Source organism: Aquila chrysaetos, chromosome 9, assembly GCF_900496995.4.
Source record: "Aquila chrysaetos chrysaetos chromosome 9, bAquChr1.4, whole genome shotgun sequence".
Taxonomy (NCBI): Eukaryota; Metazoa; Chordata; class Aves; order Accipitriformes; family Accipitridae; genus Aquila; species Aquila chrysaetos.
The window spans coordinates 40,441,625-40,456,595 of NC_044012.1; the positions used below are offsets into that span (position 1 = coordinate 40,441,625).

General features: G+C 40.3%; 1 protein-coding gene across 18 annotated transcripts in view; it reads right to left on the reverse strand.

Moving 5' to 3' along the window:
• The window catches only part of DEPDC5 (DEP domain containing 5, GATOR1 subcomplex subunit), a 48,390-nt gene that overhangs the window by 27,652 nt on the left and 5,767 nt on the right, over positions 1–14,971 (reverse strand). For 14 of the 18 annotated variants that reach the window (XR_005933115.1, XR_005933114.1, XM_030024650.2 and 11 more), the window contains 17 exons: positions 14,642–14,711; positions 14,212–14,290; positions 13,211–13,272; positions 11,714–11,783; positions 11,232–11,304; positions 10,390–10,493; positions 9,970–10,044; positions 8,988–9,122; positions 8,438–8,499; positions 8,258–8,331; positions 7,007–7,076; positions 6,450–6,486; positions 5,590–5,710; positions 4,299–4,522; positions 2,519–2,722; positions 1,868–2,003; positions 43–140 (listed from right to left, as the gene is read on the reverse strand). Coding sequence is in view for 16 of the 18 variants with exons in the window: in XM_030024650.2 (XP_029880510.1) it covers positions 43–140; positions 1,868–2,003; positions 2,519–2,722; positions 4,299–4,522; positions 5,590–5,710; positions 6,450–6,486; positions 7,007–7,076; positions 8,258–8,331; positions 8,438–8,499; positions 8,988–9,122; positions 9,970–10,044; positions 10,390–10,493; positions 11,232–11,304; positions 11,714–11,783; positions 13,211–13,272; positions 14,212–14,290; positions 14,642–14,711 (1,694 nt within the window). In the remaining 2 variants the exon portion in view is untranslated. The remainder of the gene's footprint in view (positions 1–42; positions 141–1,867; positions 2,004–2,518; positions 2,723–4,298; positions 4,523–5,589; positions 5,711–6,449; positions 6,487–7,006; positions 7,077–8,257; positions 8,332–8,437; positions 8,500–8,987; positions 9,123–9,969; positions 10,045–10,389; positions 10,494–11,231; positions 11,305–11,713; positions 11,784–13,210; positions 13,273–14,211; positions 14,291–14,641; positions 14,712–14,971) is intronic. The other 4 variants (XM_041125681.1, XM_041125676.1, XM_041125679.1 and 1 more) reach the window with 1 other exon arrangement.

Genomic DNA, 14,971 nt, shown 5'->3' on the forward strand with positions numbered 1-14,971 from the left:
GGCCTTCTCTCCCAACTCCATGCTCTATCATTGCTTTGTTACCTGCACCGTTGCTGCCAGCCAGACCATTAGAGTACTCTTCTGTTCCGCTGAAGGTCAGGAAAGAGGCACTGTCACCTGGATGCCGAGAGCTAATATGCCTAGAGAAAAACAAAATAGCCTGTATTACACAAACTTTCCTCACTCATGCCACTCCTTGCTTTTAACAAGGGCTGATATAACAAATAACAGGTAATCAGCCTGCCATCTCAGCTGAGCCAGTGGTGAAACCATGTTCTTAATGATGTTTGCAGAGATGGTAACAGGCACAAAAGAAGCACAGAGAAGGCCATAACAATATTCCATATCTGCCCATACGTGTTTGGTCTTTGGCTCTAGCAATAACCAACACACTGTCTTTGCAGGACAGTGGACAACCAGCTACTCGCATACCTCCCAGGAGAGAAATAAAACTTAGCTAGTTATTTACAGAGCTGATTTCATGGTCTACAAAACCAATATTCCAGACTGAGCAAATTGCTTTGGATGAGTACATCATCCACAGAGATGACAAAGAGATCCAGAAAAAGAATTATCAAGAATGACACAAGAGATTGGCGTTAATGACAAGATACTTTACCACACTTGGATGTACTTATGAAGTAATAAAAAGGCAATCTTTTTTTTTTTTTTTAAAGTAGAACTAGGGAACAAAGTTGGTGAAGATGATGTAATATTAAAATTATGCAACATAGAAAGAGATTAGAGTATTCTAAAGGAAAATGCAAAGTTTAAGACAGGACAACAATTTCCTTATAAAAGAGAAAAAAAAAAACCAACATGAAAGACTAATTAGGCAGTGCAACCCCCTGAAGGAATTCTTGAAGACAGCAGGAAAAAACCATGAAAATTAAAAAGGATACCAGCAGTGTACTCACTCACCCTGGACATCCAGAAACAGTATGTAACATGAATTTCTATAAGCATACAAGAGGAAAGAAACACATAGCTGGAAAGATACCAAAGTTAATGATGAAAGAAACAAACTCATTGGGAATTCTAAAGTTGCCTAAGCTACAAAATGGTTTTGGTAAACAACATTTAATGATGAGTGAAAAACACAGACAAAATGTTGTCAATAAAAGAATAATCAGATAAAAACCTGATAAGGTAAGACTATCTGGAGATTGGAGAACAATTGTGCAGCTTGAAAAATGGCCTAGGTGAAGTGAATGATCTAATTTCCCTCACTGTAAAAACAGCCTCCCCACAACTATGCCACATCCAGTAACACTGGGATCTTTTTCTCTTCTTGGAGCCAACAATCAATATAAGCTCCCAACACTGACCAAAGCCTGTTTTCAAAAGAAAACTAGTTTACGAACACAGGTACTTTCATTTGCAATCCATCCCTGATGTTTATGATGGCTGTACTTCTTATCAGCATGGGGAAGACAGGACTGAATGGATAGCACTGAAATTGCTCAACAGTTACTGTGAGACAAAGCTATGCCCTGTGCTAAAAAATGTTCTATTCCGGGATGACAGTCACAGCTATTGGGATAATAAGTCAAGATTTAAAGACACAGGCTTTTGTAAGGCGATTTTGAACAATTCCATGAATGATGCATTGTATTGCATGCACACTGCAAGCCCTATGTGATAAACAACCACCTTCACCAAATTAGGGGAGGTAAACCATCTCCAGCCTTGCCAAAAGAGCTTTATATCTCATAATAAAAGTATATATTGCATATGTGGCACTGATACAGCGTATTATTAAACTTAAAGATCACAACCTGTAGCTGCCTTACTGTAACATATATAAAATTTTAAGGAAAAGGGATGTTCATGCAAAGACTACACAGATTCATCCTAAGGACCTCACCTGCCAGTTGCCTCGTGGTAAGCCAGTTCCAGCAGCTCAGCAGAGGAATGCGTCAAATCCTGCTGCCCGTTGCCCTGCATTTCTGCCATATTCTGACGGGTTTGATGATGGATCTGGATAGCCTCTCCTGATGGACCTACACAGTTACAGTTTGATCATTAATCACCACATCTGAATTGATTCCTCAGTTGCTTGTACCCTCCTTTTGTCAACAAATATGCAATGCTAACTAATGGAAATTAAGAAAGCATCTTTATGAACTCTTCAAAGACTTGAATCCCTGGCATCTTCTCTGAAGCCAGCGAAGCAGAATATTCTTCTAAACGTTTTGGAGGGCCTACTTACAAGGCACTAAACAAATATGAGAACAATTCAGCACCTGAAAGTCAACCCAAATTAGTGTTACAATTCACTTCAACAGCCTCCATCTACTGTAAGATTGTTCCACAATACCTGATACTGCAATTTTGCCAACAGATGGTAATATTTTCAAAAAAAAGGATCTCTGACTTATCAAGCCTATACACTTTGTTCGGCCTCTGTTACAGCGCAGAGTACTTCAAGACACGAGAGTTCACGTTGGTTCTCTTGTGTTAATGCTTGGACAAGGAAAAAGTAACACCGATCTAATATGCTATGAAACAGACTTACCCACTGGAAAAGTGTGCATCCAGCGCCTCCTGTTAGATGTAAGTTTCATGGGCATCCGAGACGGGGCAAACGGGTTTATCAGTGCTCGCTGGGGTGTATATCCCCCAGGCCGAATGTGCAGCATGGATTCTGCGCTGCCAACATGGAACCTCCCCGGGGCACTGGAGTCACGTTGCTGAGACTCCAGCATGTTCTCAAGGACATCTAGAAAACACAGCTTAAAGTCAGCATGAGATCACGCAGAAGCCAAGCAAAAGAGAATTAATTGCTTAGGGATATAACGATTCTCCAGGGTAAGTGGGAATAAGGAGAGCTGAGGAGTAGGCAGGGAGAGAAGCTGAAAACAAGTTACAACATAAACAAGAATCCAGACAAGAGAGAGTATTATTTCATCTGCCATTACAGCACTGCTGTATACTGTGTCACTTTATACTAAATGAAGCCATAAAGAAACCACTTGCTAAGTCAACTATGAAGAATTACTCAGAGCTTTGAGAATTCCTGAGAAATCAAAAGACTGACACACCAGAAACTTCCGGATGAGTTTCGTACATCGGGAGATGTACAGGCAAAAACATAGCAGAAGCTACAACTGAGCAACATATGCCTTTTTTGTAACATTCAGATTTGACCACTGAAATAAGGGATTACTTCCAGAAGACATGGGACACAATCTCAGCAAGCTAGCAGTTAGTCACTACTATTCAATGTAGAAAAGAAGTGCAGTCATTTAGAAATAGGAGAGAGAAATAAACCAGATGACTAAGTAGCAATTACTCTGTTCAATAAACAGAAATCCCAAAGAGAAGGGTCTCATTTACCACTCTATACTGCCAACCAGAACATGTGAAAACCCTCAGTTATTCTGACTCTTCCCTCCCCACCAGTCCTATTCCACACACATCCCCATCCAGTTGCACACCTTCAGCTGGGTCAGAAGGCTATCCTTCGAACTAAAGGAGTAACAAAAATACAAAAAAAAATAGTGTATATTAACTGACAGCAGGGGAAAACATGAAAGGTAAATGTAATGTGAAGTACGCTGTGTGATAGCAGTTCCACACCAGTAAATCCAGTTCCTGTAACAGGATGAATATGGTATCAGGTGTCATACAGCATGACATAAAAACCCCATAAAGAGCCTTCAGGGACAGAATTTTACAGAAGATCAAGCAATTGCAGGAGGAATACAATCTACCTACAAATGAGTTGGGTCTGTAGAAGATACCGCTTACTGTCTGAGAACAAAATTAAACTGGAAGGAAAGAAAGGAGACTGCCAGCAGTGCTAACACACCAAGATAGCTCAGCAGTACATTGTCAAAAGGAAGGATCCAGAAAGTGACTCTTAATGACAACAAATCCCTATAGAAAGAAGTTATAAGCAGGGTCCCCCAGGGCTCGTTACTAAGGCCAATTCTCATTTGACAGATTATAGGTGACCTGGATAATAAAAAGTCACTTGTATATGTCCACATTTGCAGGCGGGCACAGGAGAATAGTCAAATATTAAAGAAGGCAATAGACAAGGGAAAAGAGCAAATCAGTGTCAGGACATTTCTATTTAGGACAAGCTAATAAAAAAAAGCAATGGAATTAGACAAGGATAACAACGGGAGAACACACACCCAGCCGTAGCTGAAGCTGCAGAAAAGGTGTACCATGCATGCTAATATAAGCACCGTCTCCCCTGTGCTGCCCTGGCAGTGGCCAACACAAACTTCCATCTTCTCTCTCCCCTCTGACCACCTAAGGTACTTTCCCATCTGCCTTAGGCTGACCTCTGGTGCTGGTATAGCCCAAGGAGCTGCTGACTTCACACTGGTGCAGATGAGGCCGTGGGATCATCAGGATGTTGGAGATCTTGCCCAGTGAGCTGTCATCAGAAGCCTGGCTCCTCACCTCCTCTGGGGGCAGCGTGCGGCTCTGCAGAGAAGGGCTGCATGAGACGTCATAGGAACTAGAGCTCTTTCTGGTACGACTTTCTCTCTCCCTCACAGACCTGCTGAAAATAAACAGATATGTCCAGTGATATGAAAAAGAGATTAATTCCTGGGTTATCAAGGGGCTTGAACAGGCCCAAGTCATGTAAGAGACTCAATAGGTGAACTCAAGAAGAGGACTACAAGGAAGCTATCACTATTTTTTTGACTATGTGGGTACTATATACTTTTGTGCATCGTACAATAGAAAAACAGAACATTAAAATGCTTCCAGCACAACAGCTGTGAAAAGAGCATGCTTGACTTTATGCAATTCTACAGACACCACACCAAGCTGGTAATATCGATGTGATCTAGAAGATAATAGACCTAAGCCTACAGTGCTAGGAACACATAGCTATAGGGAAACGACTTGGAATTATTAACCACACTAAATTGTACTGGCATCTTCCAGCATGGATTTCTACAAGCTGCTCATATTAAAAAGCAAGTCTACATGCACAGCTTCCTCAGATTTAGACAATACTACTGAAAGGAGGAAAGCAAAAAAAATACTTCAAAAGAAATTCATCAATTCCATATTCCTGAAAAAGCACTAAAATTTATAGGTTGTTCAATGAATTTGGCCAGGACCAGAGAATAATTAGCCTTTCTTCTCAGATGAAAGACCATGGAATATTTGAGAACCTGCACTCCGCTTCTCTGTTTCTTCTCTCATTCAGAAAGGCATCATTTTCAGGGAAGATTCCCCACCACTCTGTTCAGCACCAGTTACTAAGCAGTACATCAACCGAATGCTATTTCTACAACTCTGTGCAAGTCTGTTGTGCAAGTACTTTCTTATCCAGCTTGCAAAACCTGCTAGGAACTTAGCAAGGAAGACTAGCTTCATTCTACTTCAGACGAAATTAAAGATGTAAGGAAAAAGTATACTTATGCCTTTTCCTAGATGCCACCTGCTATCTTAGAAGTAAAATACCAGACAACCAGCCATAATACTAGCTACAGATAAAGCTTTTTGTTCAACTGTAAGCACGTGGAGCTTAATTCTCCTTGTATTCCTCAAAGCATTTTATGCATCAACCATAACATGGCTTCTCTAGAACTGGTACACTCACAAGCCTCTTACCTGAAAGTAGTACAGCGCTGGGCTCTGGATGGGCCTGGCAGTCTGAACACCTGGGCATCATAGCCATCATAATCTACCTGGATAGGCAGGGCATTCTCAGCATCTTTTGGAGCCCCTAATGCTGAAATAAAAGTCATATAGCACTGGAACCTCTTTCAAGAATGTTTGAGATCTGCAAGTTAGAAGTATCCAACTCCCACTGCTAAGAAAAGTGTCTATTCCAAAAGAAATAACACATAAAAGTCTCATGAGCAGAACAGCTGGAGCAGCTCAATTATCAAAGTTGGTGCCTCTGAAACAGGGTCGCTGAGGCCCCAATATCTGTCCCCCATATACCCAAGACATTAAATTAATAATCAACAAATCAATCCTCATATGAACAGGTGCCTTGAGTTCCCCCATGAGGGAATTGCACATTTTAAAGCACCTTTGAAAGAATGGACAGACTCATTTATAGAACGTACACCTTCCCGAAATGAGGTGATATTAGAAGAACGCAGGCATCTCCCACTGTAATTCTGTGGCCATAGCACTGACAACATCCCAAGCCAGTGAATGCCCTCCTGTCCTACTCCCACGAACAGTACCGCTAGCACACCAGCCAGACACCATCTATTCCTCTAGCCAGGTGACAAGCAGCCAGGGCAGAAACTCACCCCTAAGTATTAGTTATTTGCCAAGGTGGCAACTGACATATGCACTTTAACATCCTGGATAATGACTATGTGCTTTTAATGGTTTTGTCCCTTCCCACAACTCATCGGTAATGTTTTTACTGAAATGTCATTGTCTTACTACAGCTGGCTGTTTGTTAGTTTGGGAGTCAGTGGGATAGATCATTCCAGAACAGAATTACTTACAGGCATCTCGGTTATTTTTTGCTTTCTCAGTCAGTGGCTGGAAGGTCCAACAAAGGAAGTGTGAAGTGACAAAAAAAACCAAAAAAGAAAAAAAGAAAAAGAGAGAGCAAGACAAAAGACAGAGAGAAGGGAAACAGTCAGCATGTTCTAAGGAAATATCCCCCCAGTGCAATCAAACATCGGACTTAAAGTTTATCCTGCTGACTCAGTGAGGCAGCCAGACCACTTCAGAAGTATTAAATACCAATAGGGGTCACAGACCTGTGTAAAAAACACATCTTTGTCAACACCCTTCTTCCTCTCCATGAAGTTCTTCATTACAGAATGAAACTCTAATTTTTATGGTGGCTAAAACATTTCTCACCTAGTTTCATCCTAGAAAGGAAAGACCTACAAACTAGACCCTCATTCACAATCCCTATAACAATCATCACAGCTTTGCTTTCACTGTCTCTTAACACAGAAACTTGGTTACAGCTGTTTGAATACTTGCTAGAACGATTCTGATGCTTGGCTGAGAAAAGCTATCTGACAAGATAAATCAGAAAGATACCTACCTTCCTTCCTGCCAGCTTGATCCGTGGAGTGAAACTATTACACAGGAGCTGGCTTTTGGATGTGTAGAAACTGAAAGGAAAAACAGGGTGGCTCAGCTGTCTTCTAAGAATTGAACATAGTTGGTTAGCTCCACAGCAAACAGCCCGTGAATTTGAGCTTAGACGGAGAAAAGGGGATACATTCCTCTGCATAAGACAACATATGGAAAACACTGACAAATTATTAACTTCAGAGAAGCTACTCTTTCCTTAAAGACCAGCCTTTGATTCCCATACAGCCTCAGTCTGGACCTCTTAATATGCTTACATCTGCATTCCCCCATTCACTTCCCCTTTCTGCAGAAAGGTATCCACTTTCACTGTCTATACAGTACTGTGCAGTTTACATGACTCTCTCCCTAATTTACATGACAATAATGACTCACATCAGCTACTTGAAAACTATAGACCTCCTCCCATTTGAAATAATTTAGTCATTAAGATCTGTTTCTTGTTATCTGAATCTTTTAAATCCTGTCTTATTATAAGCCTTCAAACACCTTTTTCATCTATGGCAAAGACCAGATGCCTTCCAGCCACTCAAAAATACTGGGTATAAGAAAACCATGAATGCTAATTGGTCAGGACAGTCAATTAATGCATGCAGATAGAAGGAGGTATTAAAAGAGAGAGAAAAAAATAATCGTACAGCAGAACAAGAACTGAGGAGGAAGTGGTAGTTTTCATCCTGAGCCCTGATCTCTATGTGTAGGGAAAGAAGAGAGGGTATTAAGGCACAGAATGTTTACCGGAAAGCAGAAAGGAAACCTACCATGTCTTAGAGTGAAGCAGTGTAACACTGAGCCTCAGTGTTTCCTGCAACTGTTCCAACATTTATCCATGTTATCCACATTTTCTCTACCCGTAACTCTTCATTTGAGATGTATTTGGTTTTACTAATAACCAGTCTAGTTGAAGTGATTGTATTTTTTGTTTAGCTTCCCGACTTCCTTCAAGCACAGCTAAAGGCTAGAACTAAGTTAGCTGGAAAGAGAACTTAAGATCAAGACCTTTTCCTCTGCAAATTGCCTATCATATGTGACATGTTGCATTAATGCCCAGAGTTCTGCAAGAACATTCCTAATTCTGCAAGACTATTGTAATATACGTCTTTGCTTCACAAGGAGAGCAGAGGAAATAAGCAATGAAAGAATAGAATTCAACAGATTATAAAGCAGAAGTGTTTAGCAAAGGCTGATAGAGTTCACCTACCTATGGTTTATCCAGTGTGGAATATTGTAGTCGTCACCCAATCTGGAGTCGCCAGGTCCACAGCGATTATGGAGCTGTAAGAGTAATTCAGAAGTATAGCAACTAGTTGTGTCTAGCTAGTCACAAAATTAGTAACATTTCTAGTAGGAACAGAGACAAGGGAAAAGAAGCATGTGTTACCTTAAAGAGTGGTACAGCATGCAGTGGTTGTTCCCCCATGCACACCAAGTCCACACCTATCCCTGTAAACAAGGAACAGTAGAGTTCAGCTATGTACCAAGCAGGGCTGATATACTAAGCCAAAACAGATCATCAACTTGAGCTGAAGGCCCAACTTGTATTCATACCAGATTTTAAGATGTAATTATATTGAAAATGGTAGTTAACAGTCCCATGGTATGGTTACAAACCAACAGTGCCAGTGGGGATGTAAGAAATGTTTCTTCTAAACAAATGCAAGTCATGCAAGATTATCCTTTAAGGGAAAGGTCTGCATGGACGGATGAAGTTCTGTATCACAAACAAAAGAAATTAAATGCCTCTAAGGTCTCCAAAAATCTGCCCATTTCAATATGAAGTGCAGACCAGACACAAGTCTCCCAGCTGTAACCCCTCTTCCCAGAGTACACAAGTTACAATAGATACTTTTTCATAGCAAGAAAAGGCTAGGGCTTTTCCAAATGTATCTGTTTGCCTTCATAAAGATTACACAGTATTACTAGTTATTTACCATTGTCTATCATCCGCTGTTTGGTTAGAATCATAAGGAGTCGATCAACTTCAAATACACCCACACCTGGTGTGATAACCACAGACATCTGGCCAGTCCGATCAAAGTTCCGGTTTATGTAATGCTTGTCAAACACTAAGAGAAAGAATTAGGGAATACTTTAAAAGAAAAAAGATGCTGGATGGTCGGGTTTTTTTCAGAGCAAAGGAGGTGACTGTTAACAGTGGTATTAAACAAGTTTCCACAAAGTACATGCAAGCATGAGAAGGCTTGTATATAGCCTTGTCCGACCAATAAATGTTAATAAAGCTACAGGAGAGAGAGGAGTTAGGGCAGAAAAGAAGATGGGAACCAGATACATAAAAAGGAATATTTTTTCCTCATATTCTTAGTGTTTCCTTTATAACATCTCAAAAAAACCCCAAAACCAACAAACCCAAAAAAACCCCAACAAGGTAAAGTCCATTACTAATCATTTAAATAACATCCTGTGCTCCCTCTCATGGGAGCCGTTAAGGTGACTGAACAACATCTGATGTACAGAATCACAAAAAGTATTTCTTTGGAGATCCCTTCCAGCCCATCAAATCCATCTCCCTGCTAAAAAAAGATGAATCAGGTTCACCTAAATCATGTTTGATGTAACCTGATTTTGAAATGCTTCCATAATTTAAAGTTTCAACTTTTATACCAAGAGGTTCTCATACAAATACACAGCTGGAAGAAAAAGTTTCATCCTGAGAAAGCCCTGTAAATGGTTCCTGAAGCCTGAAATACCCAATACTCAGTTATTTGAGAGCCACTGGTTTTCCAGAGACACACAAACCAATTCTTCTGAGGCTGAAAATGATAACTTAACTACCTAATATTCCCCTCCTCTTCACAGTGTTAAGGAACAGGCAACAGAAGTCAACACCCATTTATTGGCAGCTGCTTTAATGGTTCTTCCCCTGTGTATTTTTACCCATTGTTCATAACTTACCATTGAATGAAAGATTTATGGCCTCCAGGTAGTTCCCTTGTGCTGAGGTAGAATTGTAACCTGGAGGGAAGCCCTCTGGACAGGTGTTCAGAAGGAAAAAAAGAAAAAAATTATCATCTCTGTATAGACTAGCTTTAAAAAAAAATTAAAACAAAAACAAAACAAAACAAACAAACAAAACCCCCAAACAAACCAAAACAAAACTGCATTTGTAGTAAATCCCATCACTCCAACAAATTACAGGCAAAATTGGTATTGGTGTATCTCACAGAAAGACCCAAGCAAAATAGCCGAGCCAGGAGAGCACTAAGTAGTACAATACCAGACTCCAACTGAAACTAGAGAGTTTACAGACAACTTAAAAAAAAAAGAGAGAGAGAGAGAGAAGGGTAAAAGCATGGGAAAGGAGGATTCTTGTACCTGCTTGCTCTAGTCGTACCAACACAGGATACTGGATGAAAAGCTTTTTAATGGTCACAAGCAATGATGTCCACTCTTCTCGTCTCTCATTCTGAACTACAACTCTACAAAGAGCACAACTTAATGAGGATCATGAAAGAAAGCTATGAAGAGGAAGTGAGAAGGGATGAACAAACTATAGAAAAAGGAATGCACAAAAAGGCAAGTGTCTCTTCCTTCTGCTAGGCAGCACATTAGAATTTCTGCATACTTGTAGCAATCACTAAGGTGTAGATGTACGCACAAAGCTGGGCACATGCACAGCAAGAACAATTTCTCACTTCTAAATGGGTGATCAACTTTATGTATCGACTAGCATCACTGTTCTGCAAAGCAGTAGGATTGCTAACCAGTCCAAGTTTAGAATCACAAGACAGCTTCAACAGCTTCATCTGTTGTGACCATCAGCCAAAGAGCTCCAGTACCTAACTGCCAACACTTCTGGTTTCAGCAATGGCACCATCTGCTCTTCAACTACTCAAGAACGTAAAGATCTGAAAAATAGCCAAGCCTTATGCAAAAACCACTCCCAACACTACAGAACTTTTAAGTTTACTGACAATTCCAGTAGAGCACAGACAACACAATATTCACATGCACACGGAAGACTGACTTAGCAAATATGGGTGTGCACTCACTGATGGAATGGGGACTGCTCATCAATTTGCTGCCAATTTCAGACACAGATGTTTTTCACTGTCTTAATTCTTTGCAAGGTCCTACAGTTACTAACATGATATTCTCCACATGGGTTGCATATATACTGTAGGACAAGAGGTAAAAGAACTGGGAGGAAGACATACTTGTAAAAATCTTCATAAAATCTTCCCTCATGATCCTGCCGAATTGACGCACGATGTGATTCAGGAAACTCATCTGAAACAGAAGCAAAAGCATGTATTATCCTATGCTCTTGTATAGCAATGACTCATCTTTTCTAGTAAGAAGCTATTATTTCCATTTTAAAAAAAAAAACAAAAAAACCAAAAACAAAACCACTTTGAGAAATATCAGATCTCCTACACAATATTAAAATTGCTTTTAAACCAATATGACAACCTGAGTATGATGAGGAAAATTTGCCATATATTCTTCTACATAAGGTTTTCATTGCAGTACTTTCATAAGAATGGCTGTGTATCCACTGTACTTGGTAGGGAATACCTTGGACATGGGCATTAAAAAAAAAAAAGGGGAAAAAAGTCACTGGCAACCTGTGACCAACTTTAAAGAGAGAAGGAGATGGGCTTAAAAACAGAAACATGAAAATACAGAATTTACACACCTATAGATTTTGCTTCATAAAATGTTCTAGAAAATAGAACCACTGTCACTTCATGGCTGCAATTCTTCTCCTGTCCAGGAAAAACAGATGAAAAAAGAAAACCTTAAGGGTCCCATTCAGTAGAAAACTGTGTACGTACACATATGGTAACACCTTCCTTCCCCTCACACCTAGGGCCAAAGGTAACTAGAAAAAGGCAGACTGCTGTATTAATATACCTCCATGAGTGCTGCATGTGCCTCTACGAAATAACATAATGGTCTGTCCTGTAGATTCTGCGCTTCTAGGCTATATCACATTTAACAGGAGCACTCTCCACCAGTGTCTAAAGAAACTCCTCTCTGTAGTTGCCAAGATACAACATTTTTGTTTAAAAAAATAAAGACAGTTGACTTAATTTGTTTATACATACTCATGGCAATTTGATATTCTTATTTGCTTGTGTTTAGAGAGATGCCCCTAACAATTCCGGAGAAATTAAAACTTCACTGAACAGTTACAGTGCTAATGCATGCAATGGAATTAAGCTGTAAAGAGCACACTGGCCATCCCCTCGAAAGGAAAAGCTTGAAAAGCCCTGTGAGCCCTGGCATCACTCAGGTCCATATTCAACATTGTATAGTAGTACTAAAAGCGAAACAGGCATTTTACAGACATGTCACGCAGAGCTCCTAATAACTCTCCAATGAACAAAAGTACAATGAAAATGAGACAAATCTGTTGGGCACACTCCTGCTCTCCTTAACATTCAGGACCATCATGAGCTGCACTATGCATAGATGTTACACATTTAGGATTTCAGACTCTTTTGCCTTGTCTAGCTGTTCTTTCAATTTAGGTTGCAGAATTTATATATGCCTTTTTTTGAGTACTGATAAGGTTCTCTCAAGTCAGTGGAAGTCTGCTGGAGGACTGCTCACAGCAGTTAACCTGGCTCTGAGCCAGATCATGCACTGAGACAGGAGACAGCTCTGGGTTGTTCAGCTGTAAGAGGTAGTAAGGCTTTGTTTTTGAAGCAATTCGCTTTCAAGAACACTGCACATCATCAGTGGCCCATATGCTACAACCTGGAACCCCTCATGCTAAAAGACTGCAGCACTAAACAGATTACATACACACTGTACCAGGCAAATATTTGGAATCGAGTCCCAGAACAAACAAAATTGTGTAAACCAGACTTGTGCATTACTGCACAAGCACAAACAACCATATCACACATTTAGTGACTTTAGTGCAGCCAAAGCCTCCACACAAATTGCATGATACAAACACAGCAGATACAACAGATCAGTACTGGGGTCACTCGGCACATGTACGATTTAATGCAGACCTGCAGTAACCACTCTTTTGATGCCCAGGAGCCACCTCTCATAGTCCTGTAAATCTTAGCACTGCCTGACACAACCTGGGTCTTCCTCAAACTGGCATATCAGTGGGCTCATTAAGATGGCATTGACTTGTTCTTTCAGAACAGGATGAATTCAATCAGCTATTTACCTTCCATTTTGTGAAGAGGTCAGCAAGGAAACCGTTCACAGCTTTCTCAAAGTATAGGTCCCCTGCAAAGTAAACATCTCCAAAGCATCAAATAACAGCAGTTACTTCAACTATGGGGTATATTTAACCCTGAGATTGTAGGACAATTATTTTTATTAGAATCAGAGCAGCTGTACGCATAAGGAATGCTAAGATCACTAAAGCAAAGATGATAAAAAGATTAAAAAGCATGACTGTTTCAGAGGATGTAAACAAGACTCTTCATGTCAAAAGGATCTGACCTTTAAATTCATTTTTCCAACACATACGCAGCATGCTGGGAAAGCATCTGTACTATCTTTCAGGCATAGTATGCACAACTGATTCCCTGCTCAGTTTTGAATAGTTGCCCAGTTGCATATGCCCAAACACATGGTCAAAGGAAGTGGTAAGAGGTTTGCTAAAGAATTAAGCCAGAAAAAAAAAAAAAAAAAAAAAAAAGGGCAGTGACACAGATAAGTGACTCATTCTTAATGCCTACAGTTTTAATACTTCTAGCTGACTCTACAAAGGCTAAGGCAGGGTTTTTGCTTCCTTGCTAAGCCAAAGTCAAGAGAAATCTAAAACATTGAGGTCCTCTTTGCACAGGACTTCCATACATTTCTGGTTTCAGGATTCACACAGGCTTGCACCTGCCCTCATCACCAAACATGTTCATATCCACAGAAAACCTTTCCAAGGTTCATAGTCAGTTGTCCCACTTGATTTTGTCACTGAGCTAACAGTACCCAGGCCCTACAGTAGGGACAGGAAAATTATGGAATACCCAGGAGACAGAAAAGCAAGTAAGGATCTAATAATGCACCACAGTGCAGCTCGGAGCACTGCATAGGCCAAAGGCAGGATATTTTAGCTTCCTAGTAGTAGCAGAAATAAATAGCTGTGGCACTTTTCCGGTAGGGGCAGAAAGGATAGCTGCTGCCATCCACATTCACAATCAGGGAGGTCAGTTATCTACATACCATAAATATCAAAATCCCACATTTCACAGCTCATCTGGATAAAAATATAAACCATGGCAGAAGTGGAGCGGAAGACTACCTGCAAAGGAATGAAAGATCTTATTTAAAACAAGGTACATTCACTAAAAGGGCCAAATGCAGAAGTTAACTACAGAGCAACTTTTACGACTGTGCCCACTGCATCATAGGGAATTTACCCTCTAACAAGCTGGCAGTTCAACAGCCTGAGTGAGTAATTCCTAGTGCTGCCAGCGCAGAAGAGTTAAACTTTACTAATCATTCATTCTCCTGAATTTATTGCCATTCCTCACCTTACAATACAGCCAATTCAAATGATCCATACAAATCTGCAAGCAAGATAGAATTACAAGAAACCCAACAAGGAAAGGAAGTGAAAAAACTTCCTTTCCTCTGCTCCCTGAAATCTTACCCGAGTGTCCTCACTGATGTATCCACAAGTGACTTTCTCACTCTTTACCCACAGTTCACCTGCCTGCGCCCTGGAAGAAAAGGAATGCAGAATATTTGCTAACCAGAGTGAATATGAAGATTAGAGAATCAGTATTTGAGCAAATAAGGGATGTACCAAAATCTGCGTTCAAGGATGACTTCAACACAGAGTAAAAGTTTATTTGGTTAAAACCTGATCTTTAATCCAAAAGATGCCAAACAGCCATTTCCCTCTGCATCTGCACAGTTCCTTGTCCCTTTGTCATCTCAACAGCAACTGAAGTAACCCTCATCTGAGCTATTAATACAT